Genomic DNA, 26,640 nt, shown 5'->3' on the forward strand with positions numbered 1-26,640 from the left:
CGGCTCGGCTCGATTACACCCCTACCTGGAATAGCCAACATGGCAACGCCGTCAGGCGAAGTAAACACTGTCGTTTCCGGCATGTCATTTTGTGATTAAAATGCTAAAAAAAACCAGCATAAACGACAACAATAACATAATCGATAAAAACATGAAAATAAACTTACAAGTTAGACATTTCTTGCCCAACATTCCAAAGTTGTGATACTCATCGAATGTGTAAGGGAAGAAAACAATTTAAAGTGACAAGAGAAAGAAAGCTAATTCGCACCAATGAAAGAGAGAAAAATTATAGAAATATAAAATAAGGGAATATTTAAGCCACGTCAGTTTTAATTAGGACATATTTAAGCCTTGTCGCATCCCCATCAGCATCCACATTAGTTTTAATTTTGGCCCGAAGAGTTCGTAGTGGAAAAAATCAGAATCAATTAGAAGATTGTGTATTTTTATCTAAAATAAAAATCGTGAAAAAAATATCAAGTAAAAGTTCGTGAATTTTGACGATACTATACACAAAGTACATTTGCACAAGAAAAATAATCGATTGCACTGCTCTGCTTTGCTTAAGATGTGATGCCTAATGGAGTTCAGAAAGAAAGAAGGATAAGTTAACTTTCATGCCCTACTTCATTGGACTTGGGGTAATTGCGCCTATATACGTGAACATTTAGCAAATTCTAGTTTTCCACGTGAACTAAAATTCCGCCCCCAAATATACAAACTTTTATTTGTTCTGATTTTTCACATAGCTGGCAATTTTCGGTGATCATAGCTAGTTAAAGTGACAAATTAATACCATCCTGACAAGCTCAAGTAGTGTGGAAATCCAAGTACCTCGTCTAGCATATTGTTTAAACCATGTAGACATTTAAGTCATCCTCCTCAACCTTAGTTAGTAAGATAAGTAATATCAAATAATAGTGTATTGGTGTCCTCCTAGGGAAATAAAATTAGTACAATTAAATTACATAAAATTTTTGATTGGAAAAATATATAAAGGCAAAAACTTGGGTGAGCTGGGCACGGTTTGAATAAGTTGCTTGTTGTATGATTAGCTGTGCAATTTAGCTAATTAGTGAAATTTCCCCTCCCTCTAGCCTTTAGGATTCGAACCCAAGTTTGAATGATTATCCATGCATTATCAATAGCTTATACTAACTTATTGATATCAATTCTTATTCTCATAATATATGATATATATTATTTTTTCTAATTTTGTGGTAGAAGAGAGAAAAAAGGAGAAAAAAAATGGAGGGAAGAAATTAACTCATCTTTCATATATTTATATAGATCTGTTAGGATTTTAAAATAATTTTTTATTTTATTTTTCAGTCTAATTAATAATTAATTAACTAACTAAATATTGCATTTCTTTCTTCATCTATCAATCCAATGACTTCACTGCATCATTAAATGAAGAATGCTAAATTATTTGATGATTTTACATTCTCCAAATTATTTGATGATTTAGCCTTCTCTATTATATTCACAGTTGCATCTTGTAATGAAGATTGAAGGGTTTGTATAGATTATTTTATTTTATCAAATTCTGAAAATTGAGGAAATATTAATATACATACATTTGAAATGTTAGCACTTAGACCCATTGAGTAGGCCCAATGGGACTAAAGCCACCCAACAGAAAAAGGAGTGGGTTGGATCAGATTGCTAGAGAATAAGCCGTCATTAGATAGCCCACGCCAAATAGAATTTGATGGGCCAAACTATAGGTGAAATTAGGATTTCAGAAAAATAACCGAAATAGAGTCGATCCAAATCGAAATATTAAAATATGGTTCGATATCTATTATAAAAATGTCATGTTAAATTTCAGAAAATGAGAAAAATTTGTGCATTTACATGCTAATCTATACCTATTATTCTCTCATTCCACAAAGATTGTGTGTTTATTACTATTTACATCCGTCCATAAAGATTGTGTGTTTTCCTTTTTCAGAAACTTACTTTATACTTTAAACCCTATTCACACTCAATAATCAATATTTACAAAATACCCTCTCTTTACTTTTACGATTTGGTGGGCCCAATACTACACTTAAACACTAAAATCACATCTATCAACTTTGTCATTGAAACTCGTGCCCTTCACTCCACCACACACTCTTTGTGGACGGAGGGAGTATAAAAATGTCATGTTTTACAAAATTTGATTTGCCTATTTTGTCCATATTTTTAAATCTATTTTAAGGGCAACAATATAACATTTAAGCTTATTAGTTCAATCATACATTTGGAAAGTAAGCCCACCTGTATAGACAATGGCAGTCGTTTAACCTTAACTCTGAATCGGAATAACAGTGCAAGTCTCCACGATCCACAAAGCCTACAAGAAATCTATAATCTTAATAGGTCTCCTGAATCTAATATGAGGTTATAGTTAAGTGCTTAACATTCTATGATTCACTTAGCCGGGTTTTTTAAAATTTAATGAATGAATAATTCAAAACTAAAATTCTTGAGTTAAGGACACCAATAATATTCTTACTCGATTTTCTTTAATAATTGGATTTATAAATAAAATCAATCAAATCATAATTATTTTTTGTTGCATAATGTACATGCAATTTCATGTCATGCTTAGCATATACTCCCTCCGTCTCACGAATCTTGACACGTATTCCTTTTTGGGCCGTCCCACGAATCTTGACACGTTTCTAAATATAGTAACAATTATTATCTTTTCTCTCCTACTTTATCACATTCTCTCTCATACTTTATCACTTTATTATATTCTCTCTCATACTTTATCACATTTTCTCTCTCACTTTTATACTTTATTATCTACACACTTAAAACACTAATCTACAAATATTCCTTAATTCCCGTGCCAAAACTAAACGTGTCAAGAGTCGTGGGACGAAGAGAGTAATAAGTAATTACTTAAAATATGCACATAATACTAATATAATATTATTATGTAAACTATTATTTAGAATAATTAATTAAACTAATGATAGTTCAATTAATACAATGAGTAGTCCAAAACTTGAATGAATAAATAGGGCAAATTCAATTAAAATACTCAGCCCAATGTATTAAATAGAAAAGAAAATCGGGCCCAGTCAAATAAAATAAAAACCGGCCCAAATACTATATATACGCCAGCCCAATCAAATAAAAATAAACGGAAACGGCCCAAATAGAAGCCCAACAGCCCAACCCTCAAGCCCCAAATGGAATTGTTTGCGTTTGTAGATGCTTGTTTGGTGGTATTTTGCATGCTGAGTTATTCTTCGCTTAGTTGTGAGTGTTTTTGTTGGTGTCAAGGATTTCAAATTCATGCTCTACTTATATATGGTAAGTTCACATTTGAGCTAGCAGTTCATACATCGTATAAAAAGACTACGGTATCGTCAAATTTCTATACTTATCACCATCTGCTTTTTTAATCCTGAATTCAAGTACCTATTGCGTGATCATGTAGATGGGGTCCCTATTCTCATCGTTTACCATTTGTTTCAAGTCATGTTTTCTAAAGATATATTGCATCGAAAATTATTAAGTTTGAAATTTGAGATTGTTTATATGGTAAGTTCGCATTTGAGCTAGCAAGTAGTACTATTATACTATGCCACTGTAGTTTATTGTCATGACAGATTTATTTTCTATTTAACCACAAAAAAGGCCTGCAGGATAATAAATGATGGTCGATGTGAATAGGACGTGTAAAGTTACAAAGGTAATATATAGCCTCCTCATTTACGATTCAGTAGCCATTTTTTTTAACAATTATGACTGATAAACGAGACAGGGTGGACAAGTTATCAAATACACTGCAATGTTAGCTTGTGGGAACTACAATGGTGTTATTGGTTTTGCTAAAGCAAAGGCTCCTGCAGTTCCGCTTGCTCTTCACAAGGTATCAGAACTATACATGCATTCAAATTCATACTGTCATGCTTCTTTATGCTGCACGTGTGTAAATTTGGCTTGAAAACTAGACATGCTTATATACTATTGTCTGGGACTGTGCAGTCAACTCTAAACGGTATTATGCCACTGGATTGTCTGTTCAAATAAGAAAACTTTTCAATATTTATAGAAACTCATCGTGGCATCTGTTATTTATAGTCTAATATGTTAATGGCCTATTGCCACAGGCATATGAGAAGTGCTTTCAGAATCTGCACTATGTAGAGCGGCATGAGGATCATACAATTGCACATGCAATTCAGACATCGTATAAAAAGACTAAGGTATCGTCAAATTTCTAGTTGTATATCTTTGTTGATCATTGAAATTGATAGAAAGCTGTTTTTCTTCTTTAGGGATTTTGGCCTGAAATTTTTAAGTGCTTGTAGGTGTATCTTTGGCCAGCTCCTACACAATCAGAGATGAAGGCAGGCAAAACTGTGGAGTTGATTCTTAACTTAGCTGGTTACAAGAATGTGAAATCAAAGGTATGAAACTGGCTCCAGAAATATGTTCTTTCGTTTACAACTTTGTCCTGATGGAAATACTCTTGTAGGTTGTTGGTTCAAGGAATCCCCACAACACTGTGAAGGCTCTCTTCAAGGCATTAAATGCGGTAAATGGGAGGAATTCTATTATATACATTATCTACATTGATATTATATTTCACCATTGTTTATCCTTTTCTATTCCTCTTTCTTTTGCTCGCAGATTGAAACTCCCAAAGATGTTTAGGAAAAGTTTGGCCGAACTGTGGTTGAATCATATCTACTGTGATAGGTATGATCTTCATCTTTTCCTTGAGTTTCTCTATTTTTGTGGGGATGTAGTATGTGAGTGGTGAACATATTTGAATGCACTTAAGATGTGATGCCTAATGGAGTTCACAAAGAAAGAAGGATAAGTTAACTTTCATGTCCTACTTTATTGGACTTGGGGTAATTGTGCCTATATACATGTACTTTTAGTGATTTCTGGTTTTCCACATGAACTAAATATTCCGCCTCCAAATACACTAACTTTTAATTGTTCCGATTTTTCACACGGCTATCAATTTTCAGCGATCGTGGCTAGTTAAAGTGACAAATTAATATCATCGTGACAAGCTGAAGTAGCGTATAGAAATCCAAGTACCTCGTCTACCACATCAATTGTTGAAACCATGTAGGCATTTAAGGCATCCACCTCAACATTAATTTGGGTGCAATTGATAATCGTGTGAAAAATCAGAACAATTGAAAGTTCATCTGTTTGGAGGCATATTTTTTAGTTTATGTGCAAAACTAGAATTGGTTGAAAGTTTGTGTATTTAGGCGCAACTAACCCATTGGACTTTGCAGATGCTTAAATTTTAATTGATTGCACAATTTTCATCAAATTTGCCACTTGAATTGAATAACATGGAGTAGTTTTTTGAGATAATTGAATAACACAGGTCTAGCAGATTTTTGTTGTCTCATATGAGTACTACTCTTGTTCAATCTCAGGTTTACAAAGAAACTGTTGTATGTGACTACATATCTCATACATATATATACAGGGGTTTAAGTGAAAATACTGGAAGATGGAGGAGCCATTTGCAATAAGCTGAAGTTCACAACAGAAATCTGTTTTAACAGACTCGGTTGCAAGCAGCCAACTTGCGGGTGTCTTGGTGATCAAGCCTTTAGTTAGTTTTACCCAAATTTCTGTATATATATACTCTTTGTAGATTAGAGTGTTAGGATTGATGAGATTTGGCTGAAAAGAAAGAGAGAAATCTAGAGAAACAGTAGCTAGAAAGTAGCTTGTGAGCTGTGAGGTTTTTCTTCTTTTGTTGCTGATTGTAACTTGTAAATTCTTGCTTGATTCATAGTGAAACTCATTTGTAGCTGTGCTACCGTGGATGTAGATCTCTGTTGAGATCGAACCACGTAAAATTCCTGGTGTCTCGATTCTTGTATTTCGTTTTAGAGCATTCAAACTTCTACTTCAATTCTTGTTTGTGAATTCTGTTTTGCAAACTGAAGAGAGTGTTGAGAGTTGTGTTTCTTGATGCTGTGATCGTAGCTCAACCTTTGTAACAAAGTGGCGCCGTCTGTGGGAATCTGAATTCCTGCGGTGAAGAAAAGAGTGCTCACGAAGAAGAGAATCACCCTGAAATCAAGCTGTTTAGTGACCAGAAGGATCTGTGTTAGTTCTTGTTAAAAGGCATGGCGATGACTAGGTTTGAATCTGAAAAGTTTACTGGAAAGAACGATTTCTCCCTTTGGCGGTTGAAAATGAAGGCTGTTCTCACGCAGCAAGGGCTGCTGAGTGCTTTAGAGCCAAGCAAGATATCCAAGAAGGAGGAAGACAGTGAGAAGGTTCAAGATATGTTGCAACGAGCACACAGTGCCATTATACTTAGTCTTGGAGACAAAGTATTGAGAGAAGTAGCTCGAGAAGAAACTGCTGCTGGTGTTTGGGCCAAGCTAGAGGCTCTTTACATGACAAAGTCTCTAGCTAACAGGCTCTATATGAAAAGGAAACTATATTCCTACAAGATCAGTGATGATAAAGGCATCTTGGATCAACTAGATGAGTTTAACAAGGATCTTGATGATCTTGCAGACATTGAGGTCCAGCTAGAAGATGAAGATAAGGCAATATTGCTTCTAAATGCCTTACCTAAGTCCTTTGACAACTTAAAGGATGCTATATATGCTGTATGGCAGAGAAACATCCATCACTCTTGATGAAGTGGTGAATGCTATAAAGTCAAAAGAACTCCAGAAAGCTGCTGATACCAAATCTGAGACTCCAAATGAAAGTTTGAATGTAAAGGGAAAGTTTCAGAAAGGAAAATCAAAGAAGCCATGGAAGGATAAGAAGAAGTCAGGCTCTCAATCGAAGTCAAAGGAAGAGGACTCAAAAGAGACAAGAAAGTGTCACTACTGTCAAAAGCCTGGCCATATTAGAAAGGATTGCTACAGTTGGAAGAAGAAGCAAGCCCAGAAATCAAACACCACTGATACTGCTGATATTGCAGAGCAATATCAAGAAGCAGAAGCTCTAAACATTATTTCTAACTCAACTGAAAATGCTTGGATACTTGATTCTGGTTGCTCATTCCATATGTGCCCTACTAAATCATGGTTTGTTGATTTGCAGATGGAGGATCTTGGCTCTGTAATTCTGGGAAATGATGAAGTTTGCCCAGTCAGAGGAAAGGGCTCTGTCAAGTTAAAGCTTCATGATGGCTCTACAAGAATACTGAAAGAAGTCAGGTATATCCCTAGCCTAAAGAGAAACTTAATTTCTTTAGGACTATTGCAGGCAAAAGGTTATGAATTTAAATCTGAAAAAGACTGCTTGCATGTTATTAAGGGAGGTAAAACCATCTTGAAGGGAATAAGAAAATACAGCTTGTATCATCTTTTAGCTTCTACTGTCATTGGAGAATCTGAACTTGTTGTTAATGATGAAGCTATTATGTGGCATAATAGGCTAGGTCATGTTAGTAAACAAGGTCTTGCTGAACTTAATAAACAAGATCTTATTAAGATTAAAACTGATGCTAGCTTAAGTGACTGTGAAGCATGTTTATTAAGTAAAAGCAAGAAGCTAGTGTATCCAGTTGGTAAACATACTTCTATTGCACCTTTACAATATATACACTGTGATCTGTGGGGGCCTTCTAAGACCACCACTATAGGTGGAGGAAATTACTTTATATCACTTATAGATGACTATTCCAGGAAAGTGTGGGTGTATGTTTTAAAGAACAAATCTGATGCTTTTGATAAATTTGTTCAATGGTGCATAGAAGTTGAAAATGAAAAGGATTGTAAGGTCAAGTGCTTAAGAACTGATGATGGGCTTGAATTCATTTCTGAGAAATTCAGTGAGTTTTGCAAATCAAAAGGTATTAAGAGACACTTGACTGTTCCTGGTAATCCTCAACAAAATGGTGTTGTAGAGAGGATGAATAGGACTTTACTTGAAAGAGTAAGGTGTATGCTTGAGAGTTCATGGCTTCCCGCTAGATTTTGGGGTGAAGCTGTTCCCACAGCAGCCTATTTGATAAATATATGTCCTTCTACTGCTTTGAACTTGAAAACCTCTGAAGAGAAGTGGAATGGAAAGCCTGCTGATTACTCAAACTTGAGGAGTTTTGGCTGTCTTACTTATGCTCACATAAGACAAGATAAATTAGAACCTAGAGCCTTGAAATGTGTCATGATAGGATACCCTACAGGTATTAAAGGTTATAAACTATGGTGCATTGAGGCAGAAAAGGGTAAAGCTCTAATTAGTAGAGATGTTGTCTTCAAAGAGGAAGTAATGCCTTATAAAGCTAAGACTCCTGATACTAAGGTGGAGGTGGAGCAGTCTAAGAAACCTCCTGATCCTAATGAGAAAAGAGAATCAGAAGAAAGCACAGAGATGTATGAAGTAAAAAAAGAGACTGACAACTATTCTGAGGATACAGAAAATTCTCTCAGTGAATATCAGCTAGCAAGAGATAGAGTAAGGAGAGAAATTAGACCTCCAGCTAGATTTGCACAAGCTGATCAAACATATTTTGCTTTGAATGTTGCTGAGAAAATAACCTATCAGGAACCAAGAAATTACAGAGAAGCTATTACTTGCAAAGATAGCCAACATTGGATTAAAGCTATGCAGGAAGAGATTGATTCACTATTAAAGAATAACACCTGGAAACTGGTACCAAAGGTTAAGTCTCAGAAATGTGTCAGTTGCAAATGGTTATACAAGAGGAAAGTGGAAGTGATAGGAAACACTGAAACTATCAGATATAAAGCTAGACTAGTAGCTAGAGGTTTTACACAAAAGGAAGGTGTAGACTTTAATGAGATCTTTTCTCCTGTAGTCAAACATAGTTCAATCAGAATTCTCTTGTCTTTAGTTACTCAGTTAGGATTGGAATTACATCAGATGGATGTAAAGACTGCTTTCCTAAATGGAGAGCTTGAAGAAATCATATACATGTGTCAGCCAGAAGGATTTGTTGTGAAAGGAAAGGAGTCACAAGTTTGTTTGCTGCAGAAATCTTTATATGGTTTAAAACAGAGTCCAAGGCAATGGAACAAGAGATTCGATGAGTTCATGATGAGCATTGGATTTAAGAGATCACTACATGACAGATGTGTGTATCTTAAGAGAACTAAAGGTGGAAATTTGGTATATTTACTGCTGTATGTTGATGATATGTTGATAGCAAGTAAGTTCATGTCTGATGTGAATGATATTAAGAGAGCTCTTAGTAATGAGTTTGACATGAAAGACTTGGGTGAAGCAAGAAGAATTCTGGGAATAGATATAAAAAGATGTAAAGAAAAGGGTGAGCTTATGCTGTTACAGTCTGATTATATTTTAAAGGTTCTCAGGAAATTCAACATGAATGAAGCAAAGGCAGCTAGTGTTCCATTAGCTCAAGATGTTAAACTTGATGAGAAGCAGAAACCTAGTACTAAGAAAGAAGAACTGGAGATGAGCAAAGTTCCTTATGCAAATGTTGTTGGGAGTATTATGTACTCTGTGATTTGTACAAGGCCAGATTTGGCTCATTCTATAAGTGTAGCTAGTAGATTCATGGGAAATCCAGGAAGAGCTCATTGGGAAGCTTTGAAAGCTATTCTCAAATATCTAAAAGGTACTTCAGATGTAGGAATTCTGTTTAAGAAAGGAAGTAATACAAGAGATGATGTATTACTTGGTTATGTTGATTCTGACTATGCAATGAGCATAGACACAAGAAAATCTCAAACAGGTTATGTCTTTACTATGTTTGGTGCTGCTGTCAGCTGGAAATCAATGCTTCAGTCAGTAGTGGCTTTATCTACTACTGAGGCAGAGTATATGGCTCTTACTGAGGCCATTAAAGAAGGTACCTGGTTAAGAGGTATGTTACAAGAGCTTGGTTTGAAACTTGAAGTTGTTCTCATTCTGTGTGATAGCCAAAGTGCTATACATTTAGCCAAACACCAGGTATTCCATGAACGCTCAAAACATATAGATGTTCGATTACACTTTGTGAGAGATATTGTGGAAAAAGGTGATAAAAGTGGGAACTGAAGACAATGCAGCAGACATGCTGACTAAGTCTTTACCAGTTTCTAAATTCAAGTTTTGTCTTAAATTGATTAAAGTCTGCTCTCTTACAGAGAGCACTTTGGTTTACTAATGTTTGATGTTGGTTGAGTAGTACAGGTATAGATAAGATATGAGCTATGAAGTCAAGGTGGAGATTGTTGTATGTGACTACATATCTCATACATATATATACAGGGGTTTAAGTGAAAATACTGGAAGATGGATGAGCCATTTGCAATAAGCTGAAGTTCACAACAGAAATCTGTTTTAACAGACTCGGTTGCAAGCAGCCAACTTGCGGGTGTCTTGGTGATCAAGCCTTTAGTTAGTTTTACCCAAATTTTTGTATATATATACTCTTTGTAGATTAGAGTGTTAGGATTGATGAGATTCGGCTGAAAAGAAAGAGAGAAATCTAGAGAAACAGTAGCTAGAAAGTAGCTTGTGAGCTGTGAGGTTTGTCTTCTTTTGTTGCTGCTTGTAACTTGTAAATTCTTGCTTGATTCTTAGTGAAACTCATCTGTAGCTGTGCTACCGTGGATGTAGATCTCTGTTGAGATCGAACCACGTAAAATTCCTGGTGTCTCGATTCTTGTATTTCGTTTTAGAGCATTCAAACTTCTACTTCAATTCTTGTTTGTGAATTCTGTTTTGCAAACTGAAGAGAGTGTTGAGAGTTGTGTTTCTTGATGCTGTGATCGTAGCTCAACCTTTGTAACATAAACAATATTATCTGTGGATAGATTAATCTCTTGAGCATTTGGGATGGCCAAGCTGATATTTTCTGAATCGAGGTTACTTAATAGGGAAAACAAACGATGCAGTGCCAGTGGCAAAAAGATGCTGAAAGGAGAACCACTTTGCTTTTCTTTTTGAAATGTGGAATCAAAATTGCTGAAATTGAGGAGCATAATCAATAAAATGCTTTTAGTTTTGCATAGTGAACTATTCATACCAAAATTATTTTTCTTGATGCAGTTGCATATTTTAGTTGATTATGGTTTTAGGCTTATGCTCTTTCTCTCTCTCATGAATTGTGTTGAGGATAGGAAATACCGTTGATATGAGCACTTAATTTGTAAGATTTAGATTCCATTCCACAGCTTCACTTGGTGTAGTTTTGTACCAGCTCTTTTAAATATGTATTTTTCCTTCAAATTATAAACTTTTAGAGTCGTCTTGATCCATGGCTGGATTAGCAGGATGAAGATTTTTTATCTGACTGAAACAGAAGTTGAAAGTCAAAGTCAAATTGCCATAGATCGCGATTCAAACAAAGAGGTTGGGCTTTCCCCTTAAGTGACAAGGGGGGTGAGCCGCTCCAAGTCGAAAGCGATATTTATCACTAAAGGACGAAGCCAAGAGCAGAAGGAGGATAAATCCTTAAACCTTACGTTTCCGAATAAGCATGATAGATCTCTTATCTATTGAAGAAGCCATCCATTGGGTGCAGAAAATAAATCAAAGTGGAGTATGAATAATATATAGACATTTCTCTTTTATAGAGAGGAACAACGACGTCAATAAAAATAAATAACATTTCAACTGAATTATTTCAACTTAGATAAATGAAAAACTTGATGCCATATTTGGATTCTAGCGAAAAAAGACAAGAGGCAGTCTTGTGTACCACCGGTGGCACGGTGCCACCGGGTTTTCTATAGCCTTATTTTTTTATAATGTAAACGGGTCCGGGTTTATACCCGAATTTGCTAAATGAATCATGGTTTGGCGTGGGTATGACCCGGTGGTACACAAGTATTTGTGAAAAGACAATGCATATTTGGAATGCATTTGTAAGTGACAAATATGATAGTGAAAAGCATTAACAATGAAAACCACACATTAATCTTGTCTATTTAGTTATGTATTTAAATAAAGAACACACTAATCTTTTGTCTGTTGGTAACTTCACTTTCTTCGGTCGTGTTCTTGAAAATACTACTGTTTTATTGCTTTGATAAGAAGGATACCATTTTCACAAATAAAATACTATACACAAAGTACATTTGCACAAGATAAATAATCGATTGCACTGCTTTGCTTTGCTTGCTCTGGTTTTTAGCCTTTAGGTGAGTTGGATGTTACAATATGATAATCAGATATTGTAGTTCCTGCGTCACATTGTTTATAGCCTATGTATTTTTGGCACAGGGATTAAGAACAAAATTAGTATTCCCACAATTCAATTCCTCATCACATCAAAATTTCCTTGCTACACGAAAGTTGGGAGTTGCCAAGCTCTGCAGTTCTTGGCTGACGAATAATGACTGAACTAGAACATGAAAGGATGGGTCCCCTTGTAATTCCTCTTGTTCCTCTACTATCTTTTTCAAAGACACAGCCATTGATTCACTGCAATCCCACAATTCAATTGATTTGAGTGCTGGTATTTCTCCAATTTCAGAAGGAAACTCCTCCAACGACTTCATGTACCTGAGCTCAAGTTGCTCAAGGCATGGCAAGCAGGAGCCCTCCAACGTCCAGCATTCCATATTCATACAGCCATGCATTTTCAAGTATTTGAGGCTGGGGAATTGGCCATCAACTATTTCCCATCTGCCTGTTGCAAAAAACCCATACTCCAAATAGAGCTTCTCAAGAAGTGGTAATGAACCTATCTTTTCCAGAATTTCCTCCAAATCGAATTTTCCGCATTGAAGATGCAACTTCTTGAGTGAGTGCGGGAAGCTAATACTCTGCAGACACTCTTCACATCCATTGTCAATAATGCAAGTCAAGCTTTCCAGCTTACTCAGACAATGAAGATAGCTGAGGCACTTCACTCTGTCCATTACTTTATTCGTGTATTTTATGCGCAACTTCTTGATATTGGGAATTCTCTTAACCACTTCTTCATTCAAGTTGAAATCAAGCACTCCTTTGAGCGTCTCTAGATTCTCCATCATAACATCACTATGCCCGCTCCGAGGATCTGGGAGATACATTCCATATCCTACATATTTGAACATTATGCCCTCTTCGAACTCGACATGCTTAAGCTGATGCATTTTCCAAATTTCTACTGGTGCAGTTGTAGGTTTACCCTTACAAGAAACAAATAGAGAAACAAATAGTGTGTGTAGATTCCAGAGCAGACTAATTGAAGAAGGGATTTGGAACCCTGAACGAAATCTAGCCGAAAGGTACCTCAAGTTCACCATTTGAAACACATTTTCATCTAAATACCCTTTGGAATACCAACCATTATAAGTACTCAGTGTCCTCAAAAATCTGAAATCTAGCAATTCTGGAACCGTATCAGCATGACATATGAAAGAACGAGCACGTGACGACATAGTTTCCATGGCATCCCGGACTGTCATAGCTGAAGTGCTTCTGGGAATAACAATGCGGCGTTGGCTATTTATCCCTCGAGGACAATCTTGCCCTAACACATAATAAAACCTCTGCTTTTCAGCTTCTTTCAAACATAGATCTCTCACTAAATCATGCATTTTGCAGTACCTAATATTCCCAAGTTTCCCTAACTCATGAACAAGAATGAGGTTTCTATCGACTAGCTCCTTCAGATACTCTTTGGCAATTGTTTTCGAGCTTTTATTGATATTTGGTTTAAGAAAGCCTTCAGAAACCCATAGCCTCATGAGTTCTGAGACTCCAATTCTCTGATCTTCCCCAAACATCCCCATGTACAAAAAACAAGGCTTTAGATACGCAGGCAAATGGTCATAGCTCAGTTTCAATACTCTCAACCAATATTCATCATTTTCCGAATTCACTACTGAGCTTAAGTTTTCCTCTATGTGCTCCCAATATTCAAGTGTAAGTTCGGACTTTGCCAGAAGACCGCCAATCACAGCAATCGACAAAGGAAGTCCCTTACACTTCCCCACAATTTTCTTTCCGATTTCCTCGAGATGAAGAGGAAAACCCCCCTCCCCAAATACAGTTTTGGAGAACAAACTCCAGCTACAAACATCATCTAAAAATCTCATACCAATGCTGTTAGAGTCTGTCAACTTGGCAGCCAAGTTTGCGAGCCTAGTCGTTACAATTACTCGACTCCCATCATTGTAATCGGGAAAGAAAAACCTCATCTTGTCCCACACCTCTACACTCCACATATCATCCAGTATTATAATATACCTCCTACCCCATAAATACTTGTGCAATTTTTCTCCCAATTCGTTCTCGTCACTCAAGTCATCCCTCGAATCTCCGCTCACTTGTTTAAGAACTTCTCTAAGTGTTTCTCTAACATTATAAGTTTGAGAAATTGTAGTCCACGCACAAATATCAAAATGTTGCTTAACAAGGGCATGCTCAAATATATGTCGGGCAAGAGTGGTTTTACCAATCCCGCCCATCCCTGTGATTGGGATGATTTGGCGGTTACGGTTCCCTCCAGTGAGCCAATCCAAGAGTTGAAGTTGCACGTCATCAAAGCCCACCATCATGCTTTCCTTCACAGTGGAAGAGGACGTCAAGGAGCCAGCATGAGTCGAGGAGACCTTTCTCTGCAGCTGAGCTTCAGCTGAAGTCTCCATGGCTTCCTTGTTGATCACATTCATTTCTTCTATTACTTGCTGTAGATCTTGATAGAAGTCGATGCAACTGACTTCCTCTCTAGAATTCACTTCTTCAGCCGCATGAGCTGCATCTACAACATAGCCTTGGAGAAATTCCTGCAAGAAGGTAATTAATAATTTGAGTTAGAGATTCATTTCTTCAATCACTTGTCGTAGATCTTGATAGAAGTTGATGAAACTGACTTCGTTGGGACTCATTGATCTACCCAGTTCATTTTCCATGGCTTCCTTCTTGATCACATTCATTTCTTCTATCACTTGTTGTAGACGATCTTGATAGAAGTTGATTTGTTCATCAGCTTCAGCTGTATCAATTTTGGCTTTTTTGGATCTTCTCAGCTGAAGCTTGTCCACAATATGAGATTCGATAGCATCTTCAGCCGCATAAGCTGCATCTGCGATACGTTTGGATCTCCTCGGCTGAAGCTTGTCCACAATATGTGATTCGATAACATCTTCAACAGCATGAGCTGCATCTGCGATACGCATCTCCAGCGGATCAGCTTCATCTCCGTCGGCAACAGGGGACTTATAACTTTCAAGAAATTCCTGCAAAAAGGTAAGAATTTGAGTGAGAGATTCAACTTGTTGTTTGTCGATAGAAATTGGAGGGGAATGGTGATGCTCGATTGTATCAATGATATGCATAAGAGAAACCAAGGCTGCATATGCCGCCATGATCCAAGGAAAAACAGTGTATGTTTATTTTTCTGAGAAAGAATTTGATAGAATCTGAGTTTAGGTTGAGCAAAAACAATGTGTAAAATGGGTATATCTCCTCTTCTCAATTATTATCAGAAACATTATGTGTGCAGCTTTTCATCCACCTTTCAGAATCACATTAATGCCAAACAGCTAAGATAAGAGAAGACTTGTCGGTTGACCCTACAGTTTACTAGTCTCCTACTATCACATTGTGCTAATTATGCTAATTATGAAATAATGACTATGCTAATTATGAAATAATGGAGCTAAAGAGTAGCAAGCTACAATTGAATTTTTTTTTAGGTAGGTGATCATTTAGTGTAGCATGCATTATGCCATGCTTAAATGTGCATAATAATAAGATTAAAAAAAACACTATGGTGTAAACGTATTCCAACCATTCTGAATCAAGTTCAATAAAAATTATTAATATGAAATTTTACACCACCTTAACCTAAATTACCATTTTTGTTGTCCTGCTTACTCATAGCATGAAACTTAGGAAACTAACACTCACTCAATTTCATTTGATTATCCCATATAATTTGGGAAATATATACTAGTATAAAATTATGATATAGAGCTTCATTCTCAACTTTTTTTTCAATGAAATCCAGCTTGTTTTCTTATTCTCGACTAGGCCCAAGCCCAAGCCCAAGCCCATCCCATGAACATATATAGAGAAATAAAGGTTATTTTTGCTTTTTGGATCCAACCGAAGAAATAAAGGTTATTATTATCCCTATCAAAGCTATTGAATATTATTGACAGCTCAAAGATACAATCAAGATATGTTGCACTCTAAAAAGGCATAGGTCGCCAACCTCACATCAACTTTTCATGAAATTTCATCAAATAAAAACTTATACAAAAAGACAATCTATTTTAACTCTCAACAAAAAATTAACATATAACTGACAAAAATTGTTGAGATTATTATAGTTGGAACTGTATCCCCAATTTATTTTGATCAAACAAAATTATTTAAAGAACAATTTATATAAATAACATTTCATATACTATGATTATAAATAATGTAAAATAATAATTATGATGTAAAGTGATTTCCCGTCGAATTTCGACGGGTTATAAACTAGTTTCATATAAATTGGTTTTTGGAGATGATCCTCATCGGCCACTCTTTTTAGCGCGCTTTCCTTGCCCTTTCTTGGTGGCCCCTTTAGGCGACGCTTCAACATTTCAAGCCTATTCGGTCGCCAAGTTAGAATTGCAGTATTTTGGATCCAAACAAATGAAGATCTTATTCTATTTTAGATGGAGTCTACAAACTGATTGAGCATTCTACAAAAACAAGATGGACTATTTAAGTTTCCTTATCACATTTTAAGACAACTATTTTATAATCCTATTTTCCAAGTAATCTATCCACAAGAACACTATCATAGAAACTTTTTTAATGTTTGGTATAGTAAACATATAGTATTTCTCATATATCGTGCATGCCACTGTTGCTAAATGATAGCAGGCCCATAGAGTTTGAATATGTGGTTGAGAACTTATTAAACAATTAACAACTGTGTGAATGGTGAAAATCCTATCACTTTGTACATTTACTGAACTTAGATTAGGGGTGTAAGTGAGCCGAGCTAGCTCGCGAGCTACTCGGGATTGACTCAAAAATTACTCGAAATCGACTCGGTATAAGCCGAGTCGAGCTTGAGCTCGAGCTACTCGACTAGATATCGAGCCCAAGTTCGAGTTTCATCATACTCGACTCGTTAGGCTCGCGAGCCTAATCGAGCTTTCAAAAAAATTACCATTTTATCCCTACACTATAGCATAATTACTAATATAGCTCATAATATATACAATTTGTTGAAGCATGTATGAGAGGAGCTTAAACGAGCTCAAGCTCACCGAGCTTAAACGAGCTCGAGCTCGACTAAGATTCAATAATCGAGCCGAACCGAGTCGAGCTCGAGCTCACCGAGTATGCAATCGAGTCGAGCTCGAGCTCAAAAATCTCAAACTCTTAGCTCTAGCCTCAGTGACTCCTCTGGTGGCCACTTCAGCCAGCACTTTCTTCAAGCCTCCTCCTAAGCTGCTCCCAACACTCATCTCCTCAACCTCACAATTTCTGATTTATTCAAAGAAATGGGAATCTAAAATTATAGGTGATGAAATGGATCTTACAGAATTCATTTACACAAAAAACGCATAGATTTTTTATATGGACTAGCAAGGGGTAACAGCAGTCCAAAACTTAAATGAATAAATTGGGCCAAATTCAATTAAAATCGCAGCCCATTTTCTTTTAAAAGTAAATCTGCCAACTAATTAAATAAGGGAGATCAATCCCAACACACCCAGCCCAATGAATTAAGCCGAGTAAAAATAAAAACCAGCCCAAATGCTATTGTATACGTCAGCCCAATCAAATAAAAATAAAAGGAAATTGGGCCAGCCAAATTTAAAAGGAAACAGCCCAAATAGAAGCCCAACCCTCAGGCCCCAAATGGAATTGTTTGCGTTTGTAGATGCTTGTATGGTGGTATTTTGCATGCTGAGTGATTCTTTGCTTAGTTGTGAGTGTTTTTGTAGGTGTCAAGGATTTCTAATTCATGCTCTACTTATATATGGTAAGTTCACATTTGAGCTAGCAGTTCAGACATCGTATAAAAAGACTAAGGTATCGTCAAATTTCTAGTTGTATACCTTTGTTGATGGTTGAAATTGATAGAAAGCTGTTTTTCTTCTTTAGGGATTTTGGCCTGAAATTTTTAAGTGCTTGTAGGAATTATATTATATACATTATCTACATTGATATTATATTTCACCATTGTTTATCCTTTTCTAATCCTTTTTCTTTTGCTCGCAGATTGAAACTCCCAAAGATGTTCAAGAAAAGTTTGGCCGATCTGTGGTTGAATCATATCTACTGTGATAGGTATGTTCCTTGGGTGCATAAAATAAATCAAAGTGGAGTATGAATGATATATAGACATTTCTCTATTATTGTTAGAAAATGGAGGTGATTATATAGTGGTTTGAGTGTGGTGAGTGATTGTAGTGAAGTGGTATAGAGAATATTGTGAATGTAGTGTGTGTAGAAGATAGAGAGAATGATTTTAGAATGGAGCTCTTGTCTCCAAAGAACTTAGATAATATTAGATAGAGTGATGTTTTTGAGATTGTTGAGATTGGTTTCAAATGGCTCACAAGAGCTCTATTTATAGGTGTGGGAAGATCTCTCTAAATCACACTACATTAGTTTGTATCTAGAATTCTCGAATTCTCTAGATACTCTATTTTAAATATCTAATTTCTAGAATACTCATACTTCTCCTAGGTATTATTTAGAATACTCTAGAGTAATCTAGCTAGTGGTGAATTCTCTAGATTATACATAGCTTATTCTCTCTTAGAATATTCTAGATAAATGCATCACACTTCAATAATTATAGAGAGACGTCAATAAAAATAAATAGTAACATTTCGACTGAATTATTTGAACTTAAATAAATGTAAAAGTTCTTTTCAAAAAAAAAAATGTAAAAGTTGATGCCATATTGGATTCTAGCGAAAAAAGACAATGCATATCTGGAATGCATTTGTAAGTGACAAATATGATAATGAAAAGTATTTACAATGAAAACTAAGCATTAAACTTGTTTAATTAGTTATTTATCTATACCTATTATAAAAGAGCCTTGTTTTACAAAATTTGATTTGCCTATTATGTCCCTAATTTTTAATTTATTTTAAGGGCAATAATGTAATATCATTTTATTATGATTATTGTTATTATTATTATTATTATTATTATTATTATTATTATAGAAGAAGCCCACACTAATCACAATTCTTTGTTGTTTTACAAAATTTGATTTGCCTATTATGTCCCTAATTTTTAATTTATTTTAAGGGCAATAATGTAATATCATTTTATTATGATTATTGTTATTATTATTATTATTATTATTATTATTATTATTATTATTATTATTATTATAGAAGAAGCCCACACTAATCACAATTCTTTGTAAATATATATAAAGAGTGTTTATAAATAAAATAGCTACGGATGGCTAAGAAGCCTACACTAATCACAATTCTTTGTAAATATATTTAAAGAGTGTTTATAAATAAAATAGCTACGGATGGCTCTATCCTCGCCGCGTTCTGATGTTTGTCATCCTCCGTCAGTGGCGGATCCAGGGGGGGCTAGGGGGGGCTTCAGCCCCCTCCCAATTTTTGAGTTTTTTTTTTTTTTTTTTATAGATATATATTTATTATTTTGTTTTATATCTATATATATGTGTATATAAATAAAAAAATACAAGAAAAAATATAGTAATACATTATTTATAGTATCCAACTATCCATATTAATTGCTCAACACATTGAGTTGTTACATTTATAGTATTATTTTTATCATTTTTTCTTTCTTAGTTAATTTTTAATGTTAAATTTGAGTCAATTCTAAAGGTAAAAGTAAAATTACTAATTACTTACAATGAAAATTAGTTTATTTGTTTAGAAGATGAAACAATTTTTTTTTAAGAAAAATGAATAAAAGTACGTTTTTATATGCTTTCAATCTACTTGATGTTGAATTAATTGAATTGTGAACAATTATCTTATTATATTAAGTGATTGTTGAAAAAATGTATGAAATGAAGTGTACGGAATGCTCAAAAAAATTTGCTTCGGGGGCTCCCGCCCCCGAACCCCCGTGTAAATATTTTCAAGCACCGTAGTCCAATAGATTCAGCCCCCCCTAACATTGAATCCTGGATCCGCCCCTGTCCTCCGTTGCCGGTGATAATTGAATCTATGAGTGTATCGAGTCGTGCCTGCCCTCCATTCTCCGTTGCCGGCAATTATTCGTATGTCCGGTTCTTTGTAGTGTTGAAAATAAGCATGTCGATTATGCAAGAGTTCGACGGCAAGTCGTAAAAAACGATGTGCATGGTTTCCGTATATTTCGCATGATTTTTGGTGATCAAACTCGAATGTTTGTCGAGGGGTATATGAATGTGCCGTCATATAAGAAATTATGTGCGCTTCCAGTTCGTGCTTTTCTCGGAATTCTTTAAGGTTCACAATTCTGTAATTGTATTCTTAAGCGATATATATTAGTCACAATTCTTTGTATTCTTATTATTCCTACACTAATCATAATTCTTTAATTCTATTCTTAAGCGATATATATTAGTCACAATTCTTTGTATTAGAAGAAGAAGAATCCTACATTAATCAAGCGATATATATTATTATTATAATACATATTGTATACTAATTGAGCTCTAAATATGATTGGATCACTTTTTTTTCCTAATCCTATTTGTTTCTCTTCGCATGCCTACACTCAAGAAAAATCCCACATTAATTGTTTCTCTCACCATCCAAGACCACCGAAGAACGCATCTTTTCCATCCTCAGCCGCAAGCCCCTGCCGGAATCCTCCGACCGAGAGCCCCTCCAACAACAGTACGCATATTTTGCTCGTGTTCGCCGGAGAAAAATTCAGGAGAGATTTACCGCTGGTATAGATAGGTTGCACTTTCACTTGAAGCCTTGAATAGTTGAATGTAAGTTTCATGAGTATACAATATATATAGATGCAACAATTCATTATATTTAAATGGTTCTATAATGTATACATACGTAAAAGGTGCTACATAACACACAGATGGTAAGACTGAATGAATCATTCAAATTATAAAAATATTAAAAAAAAAAATAACAGATCTAATTATATATATATGTTTGTTCAAGTAGATAACCGACCTTATTATGTTATTCTTAAGTGATGGACTGGATGATTTTGTAGATGCAGATTTAGCAAGACCACCTTCACTTTCCAATTCAGCCAGGTTATTATCCGAATGACTTTTGGGCAGAAAAGCAAGTCACTTATCATAGGAGATGATTAATTGAAGAAGATATTATTATTTTGATTGGTCTATTAGTTAATTGTTTCGTAGTATTTTTATTGTTTGAAATCCTATCCTTCACCTTATTCCCTTAAAAAAAGGATTCATACATAAATATTAGTTAATTGTTTCGTAGCATTAGGAAATATTATTATTGAGTATTACTTACACTTTAGAAGGGGAAGATGATTTCCTATATATACTCCAACAGCAAATATCCATGTGATAATAATTGGGTGTCACAATTTTATGTTTGCTATATATATATATATATATATATATATATATATATATATATATATACACATATAGGGGAAGGCTAAAATAAGAACGCTTCTTAAAATATAAATTAGGAACAATTTTCAGCCCTTAGATCATCAAGATCTACGGTTGATTCATCACCTTGTTGGATAAATTCATGATCCTGAGTTCGAATCCCAAAGGCAGCAAAAAATTATTTTTCACAATTCATACATTTATACAGTTTATTCATACGTGTTATACATAAAATTCATGCATTTTTGCTGGTTCGTAATTCTTAAAATAAGGGTGGTTTATTGAATAACCGCCCCCTACACACACACACATATATATATATATATATATATATATATATATATATATGATTCAAACCTCAATATTATGGGTCAAAGGTAATAATGATAACATACCATTTGAGCGAGATATTGTGGTTCATGCTCATTCGGGTGAGAGACATAGAATAAAACATTATTATGGATGTTATGATCCATTGCAATATCCACTCCTTTTTCCAAGAGGCGAAACAGGTTGGCATCAAAACATCAAAAAGATAATTGCAACAACACCTTTCGTTCGTAACAATAATCTCAATACTACTTCATCACTATCAACAAGTATGAGTGCAGATGATATCATCTCCAGAGAAGAACAAGGTATTTATATTTTGCTAAGTTTTATATATAATTCTCATGTTAAAGTTATTTTCGATTGCTAGCTTATTTAAGTATTAAGTTATGAAAATTATTATATGGATTTATTATAAAACAAAACTTAACATTAATGTTATTATATATCATGAAACTATTAGACTTGCCAATGAAATTCTAATACATAAACAATTACGACGAAGACAAGGCATTAATTTGAATAAAATTGAAAGAGTAATGTGATGTTGACATCAACCACAACACCAATTGCACATAATAATATAGTTATTTTCAAGTAGAATAACTCCTGGAGTAACCTTGTAAACAGCTAAATGATATAAAAGCACAATTCATCTAACATATCTTTCTCCAGTGATAAAGATAAAATCACTAATTAATGACTCCCACTAACAAAACACTTGTGCATAACTTTTCCCCACTTAGCGATTACACCATAGTTGAATGCCAAATAAAGAAGGCTAAAACAAACAAAACCAACTTAATTCCAACACATATGATGATTTTAGTCCTAAACCGGGGAAAACATATAATAAGATCCACACCTTTCACAAGACAGAGGTAACATACCCTCTCAATATAATGTGCTTCACAGGCTCTACACACTTATGAATTAAGGTCACTAACATTTCTTGCTCCATAGCATTCTTGATGAACGGCTATTTGACATATATAAAATTAACAATGAAAAATCAATATCCTATTCATCACCTCAAGGAGTAATTTTGAAGAAAAGACACGTCTTTAAACAAAAACAAATGGAGCTAAGCTGCACAAATACCTAATAGAAATGATAATTTTGTTGAAGTCCCAATCTTCGACCCACCAACAAACTGCACACCTCTGTGTTGTCCACTTTGCACAAACAGGTACATAGTGCCTTATCATGTCAAAAATAGCCAAATTATAATTTATACTGCAGTGGATAGAGTAGAAGAGATATCTCAACAGTCAGCACATCATGAACATTAAAGAGAACCTTGTAGGAAATTAAGCAACTTCTGCTTCCGCACTTTAATAGAATGTTGTTTAATAGATTTAGCAGGAACAAGGCTACGTTCATGATACTCGGCCATTTGTAACATCTATAAAAGGAAAGAACTCAAGAACTGACATGTCATGGCAATTTCAATAACTACTAAATAAGCACATCTTCTATCAGCAATCACCTAAACTGGATATAGCATATACATACAGCTACAACCTTTTCAAATGTGCTCGAGGAAAATAGATAGAATACTAAAAGAAAGATTAGCTTCAAGAACACAACCATTGCTCGAGAGGTAGCAATGAGCCCTTCACCCTGACATTTTTTTTTTTTGTGAAAGCATATCTTCCTCCTTTCTGTAAAGCCAATGCATACACTTTAATTAGAACATTAAATAACATAAAGAAGATACTTCAGCTACTGCCATGTTTATATCATTACAGATACATAGCTCAACTTGGTAACTCTGACATTGTCTTCTCTCTTCAACTCTTTTTGATTTCAATAAATATTTTATGATGTATTCTTTCAATTTTACAGGTGTCAAGAGGCAAAATAATAAGAACGTATCATGTTGAGAATATATTTGCTATAAGCTACAAATCAGAAATACAAAAATATTGCAACAAATTACGACTGCCAAAGAACGCATCTCTGCCATCCTCAGCCGGAATCCTTGACGACCGAGTGCCCCTCCAACAACAGTACACATATTTTGCTCAGCCGGAATCCTCCGACGACCGAGTGCCCCTCCAACAACATTACACATATTTTGCTCATGTTTTTGTTTATCTCTCTCGAACGCACTTATTTTCCCTAAAGATGCGTATTTGTTAGAATATTTATTGTGTTTAACTTGAAGCTTTGTTTAGGTCTCGGACAATAGAGTTGTTTCATATTTTACTTGGGACATCATTACAGATCCATATATTAAAGTGTTAGAGAACTTGTTCATAACAAGAAACATAATCTGCCGAGGAAATTGGTTTTGATGTACCCTCAGAAAAAAAACTTGGTTTTGTTGTTTGATAAATTCTTCATGTTATTGTTTAGCAGACTTTGGAATAAATTTAGTGGGTTATAAATTTCATAATATATATATACTTCGGTTATTTAATTTAGTTGTTAGAATTTAGATGAATGCTACACAGATTTTATATAAACATACCTCAAGTAATCATGATACACAGAGTAAATATATATATTAATAATATATTAAATATTGGATCACAAAAAAATCACATATAGTTATTATATATAATAATTATTAGTACTCCCTCCGTCCCGGCCAAGACGCTACATTTACCTTTCGGCACGGGATTTAAGGAGTTGTAGATTAATGTTTTAAGTGTGTAATAATAAAGTGATAAAGTAGGAGAGAGAAAGTGATAAAGCAAGAAAGAGAAGGTAATAAAGTGATAAAGTAGGAGAGAGAAAGTAATAAAGTAAGAAAGAGAAGATAATAAAGTGATAAAGTAGGAAAGATAATGTAATAAAGAAATACTTAATTAGTGTTAATTAAGTGCTTAAATTCCCTTATTTTTTCCAAATATGGAAATGTAGCACCTTTGTTGGGACGGCCAAAAAAGGAATATGTAGCATCTTGAGCGGGACGGAGGGAGTATTATTTTACTTGTAAATAATTATGCATTGAGTCGTCATATAATTTTATAGTATATTTTAATATAGTTCTTAATATACTTGTTCCTCGTCGTCTTCTTTAATCTAACAAGTCTTTGTGAATTAAATGCAATGTAAAGAGATGAAAGCATTACAAAGTTAAACAATTATAAATTTATAGCGTTATTTGCATATTACTTGAAGATTTCATTATTATTTTTAATTGCAGAAATTATGTCGTCGATCGATTCAACACAAACAGTAAGAACTTTAGATACAAATCAAAGGTTCTCCTCAATACGATTGAAAGTTCTACGAATTGGACATGAAATAGTTTGTGGAATTAACTTAAGTACAAGGCTGAAGAAATTGATACTTATGGACAACGAGGTGAGTCTTATACAAAAATTTAAACTTACAAATATATTTCAAATGAATGTTTACATTTATGAACTTTGCAGGGTGTCCAAATTGGAGCAATAATGTTCAATGGAGATATAGATAATTTTGTCCGAAAATTTGAGGTGGATAAAACCTATTTAATCTCTAATGGAGAGGTTAGACAAGTTGATGGGCGATATATCCTAGCATACATCCTGAAAAAGAAATGATTCTCAAAAAGTACACTGTTGTGACCGAAACATTTGATAGTATTGATACGAAGATACAATACAATTTTGTTGAGTTCAAGGATATAGAATCAAAGTTTGACAAAAAAGAAGATTTCGGTAAGAGCATATATTTCAACATCTATATTTCAATTTTATTATTACTAATTAGAACATATATTTCATGTATATCATTTACATCTGTATATATACTGAGCAGATGTCTTTGGAACTTTGGTACGAGTTGAAAATAGTAAAATGGTACCAATGAAAACAACATCGGGTGCACATTCAAAAACAGTGAGAGACATAACTATCGTAAACAAAGAGTAAGTAATTTGTTTTTTATATGATGTCATTATTTGTTCATTTTTTTAATAAAATTCATAATTATTTAATCACTTTTAATTATTTTTAATGATACAGGAATCAATTTATGGAAATCAGTCTTTGGGAAGATATGGCCATAAATGAAGGAGATAAGCTACAAAAAGTTTTAGAGCAAAATCCAATTATTGTCATCACAAATATCGCTGCAAAAAAGTTTTTAGGTAAATCATGCACAACTAAAATTTTAATTTATATATTACCACCATTAATAACAAAATACATTTAATTTAGGGTTAATTGCCGGAAAAACCATATACTTTTTCGAATTTTGGTTTTTTCCCATGACAAAAAAAACCTGAACAGAAATCCATGAATTGGAAAATTTATGGCATTTTTCCCCCGCGTCCATTTTTTCCCCAAATTGAATCCGAGGTGGCAATCGGATTTCCAGCGCGTCATTGCCGGGAATTGAACGAGACGACGCCGTTTTAATAGTTGTTAAACGACGCCGTTTTATGGCTTTTTAACAAATCAATTACAAAATCTGAAGGTTAGGGTTCGGCTAAGCATAGTGTTCGTCGATTAGGGTTCGTCGAGCAAAATGTCCCAAAACCTAACTGGAAGCTCGAATTCAGGAGCTTTGCAACCGCCTGCACAATGTGGATGTGGAATACCAACCGTCCTTCGTGTATCTCACACCGAGAAATGGAAATGAAATGTTGGTTTTTAGATTTTAATGGCTCAAAATCTGGAGATGGAATGCCCTAAAAAATCTGGAAATGGTAAGCTCTGGCGGCAGGCATTGCTGAATCACTCTCTGCCTTGGGCAGCCAGAGCTGATTTGGTAAGCTCTGTGACGAGGGTTAGCTTTTTTCGTGGGTTAGCTTTCTATGACAGAGCTGTGGCGAGGGCTCTTTTGTGACAGAGCTGTGAGGAGGTGAGGTGGAAAATTAGGGGTTTAGGTGAGGTGGCAAATTAATGTTATGTGGCAGCCAC

General features: G+C 34.7%; 3 protein-coding genes across 4 annotated transcripts in view; 2 read left to right on the forward strand and 1 right to left on the reverse strand.

The window, feature by feature from the left end:
- LOC131016908 (uncharacterized) overlaps positions 1-26,640 on the forward strand; it is a 1,184,262-nt gene that overhangs the window by 1,101,467 nt on the left and 56,155 nt on the right. The gene's annotated exons all lie outside the window — the stretch shown is intronic.
- LOC131016981 (uncharacterized) lies at positions 3,720-11,176 on the forward strand. Of its 2 annotated transcripts, none has more exons than XM_057945838.1 (6): positions 3,720-3,883; positions 4,125-4,220; positions 4,326-4,424; positions 4,493-4,552; positions 4,648-4,716; positions 10,719-11,176. In XM_057945838.1, the coding sequence occupies exons 1-5, from the start codon at positions 3,803-3,805 to the stop codon at positions 4,669-4,671; spliced, it is 360 nt and encodes a 119-aa protein (XP_057801821.1). In that variant the 5' UTR covers positions 3,720-3,802; the 3' UTR covers positions 4,672-4,716; positions 10,719-11,176. The 2 variants fall into 2 exon arrangements, with proteins under 2 accessions (XP_057801821.1, XP_057801822.1); XM_057945839.1 differs by having other exon boundaries at positions 10,821-11,176.
- On the reverse strand, positions 12,216-15,398 carry LOC131015743 (putative late blight resistance protein homolog R1C-3). Its single transcript, XM_057944165.1, has 2 exons — positions 14,751-15,398; positions 12,216-14,663 (listed from the first exon to the last, which is right to left on the reverse strand). The coding sequence occupies exons 1-2, from the start codon at positions 15,243-15,245 to the stop codon at positions 12,216-12,218; spliced, it is 2,943 nt and encodes a 980-aa protein (XP_057800148.1). The 5' UTR covers positions 15,246-15,398.

This window comes from Salvia miltiorrhiza, chromosome 3 (genome assembly GCF_028751815.1).
Source record: "Salvia miltiorrhiza cultivar Shanhuang (shh) chromosome 3, IMPLAD_Smil_shh, whole genome shotgun sequence".
Lineage (NCBI taxonomy): Eukaryota > Viridiplantae > Streptophyta > Magnoliopsida > Lamiales > Lamiaceae > Salvia > Salvia miltiorrhiza.

Coding starts and splice junctions, on each gene's coding strand:
- LOC131016981 (XM_057945838.1), top strand. CDS start 3,803: ATGTTAGCTTGTGGGAACTACAATGGTGTTATTGGTTTTGCTAAAGCA. Junction 4,221..4,325: donor CATCGTATAAAAAGACTAAG/GTATCGTCAAAT, acceptor AAGTGCTTGTAG/GTGTATCTTTGGCCAGCTCC. Junction 4,425..4,492: donor ACAAGAATGTGAAATCAAAG/GTATGAAACTGG, acceptor ATACTCTTGTAG/GTTGTTGGTTCAAGGAATCC.
- LOC131015743 (XM_057944165.1), bottom strand. CDS start 15,245: ATGGCGGCATATGCAGCCTTGGTTTCTCTTATGCATATCATTGATACA. Junction 14,664..14,750: donor GATCAATGAGTCCCAACGAA/GTCAGTTTCATC, acceptor ACCTTCTTGCAG/GAATTTCTCCAAGGCTATGT.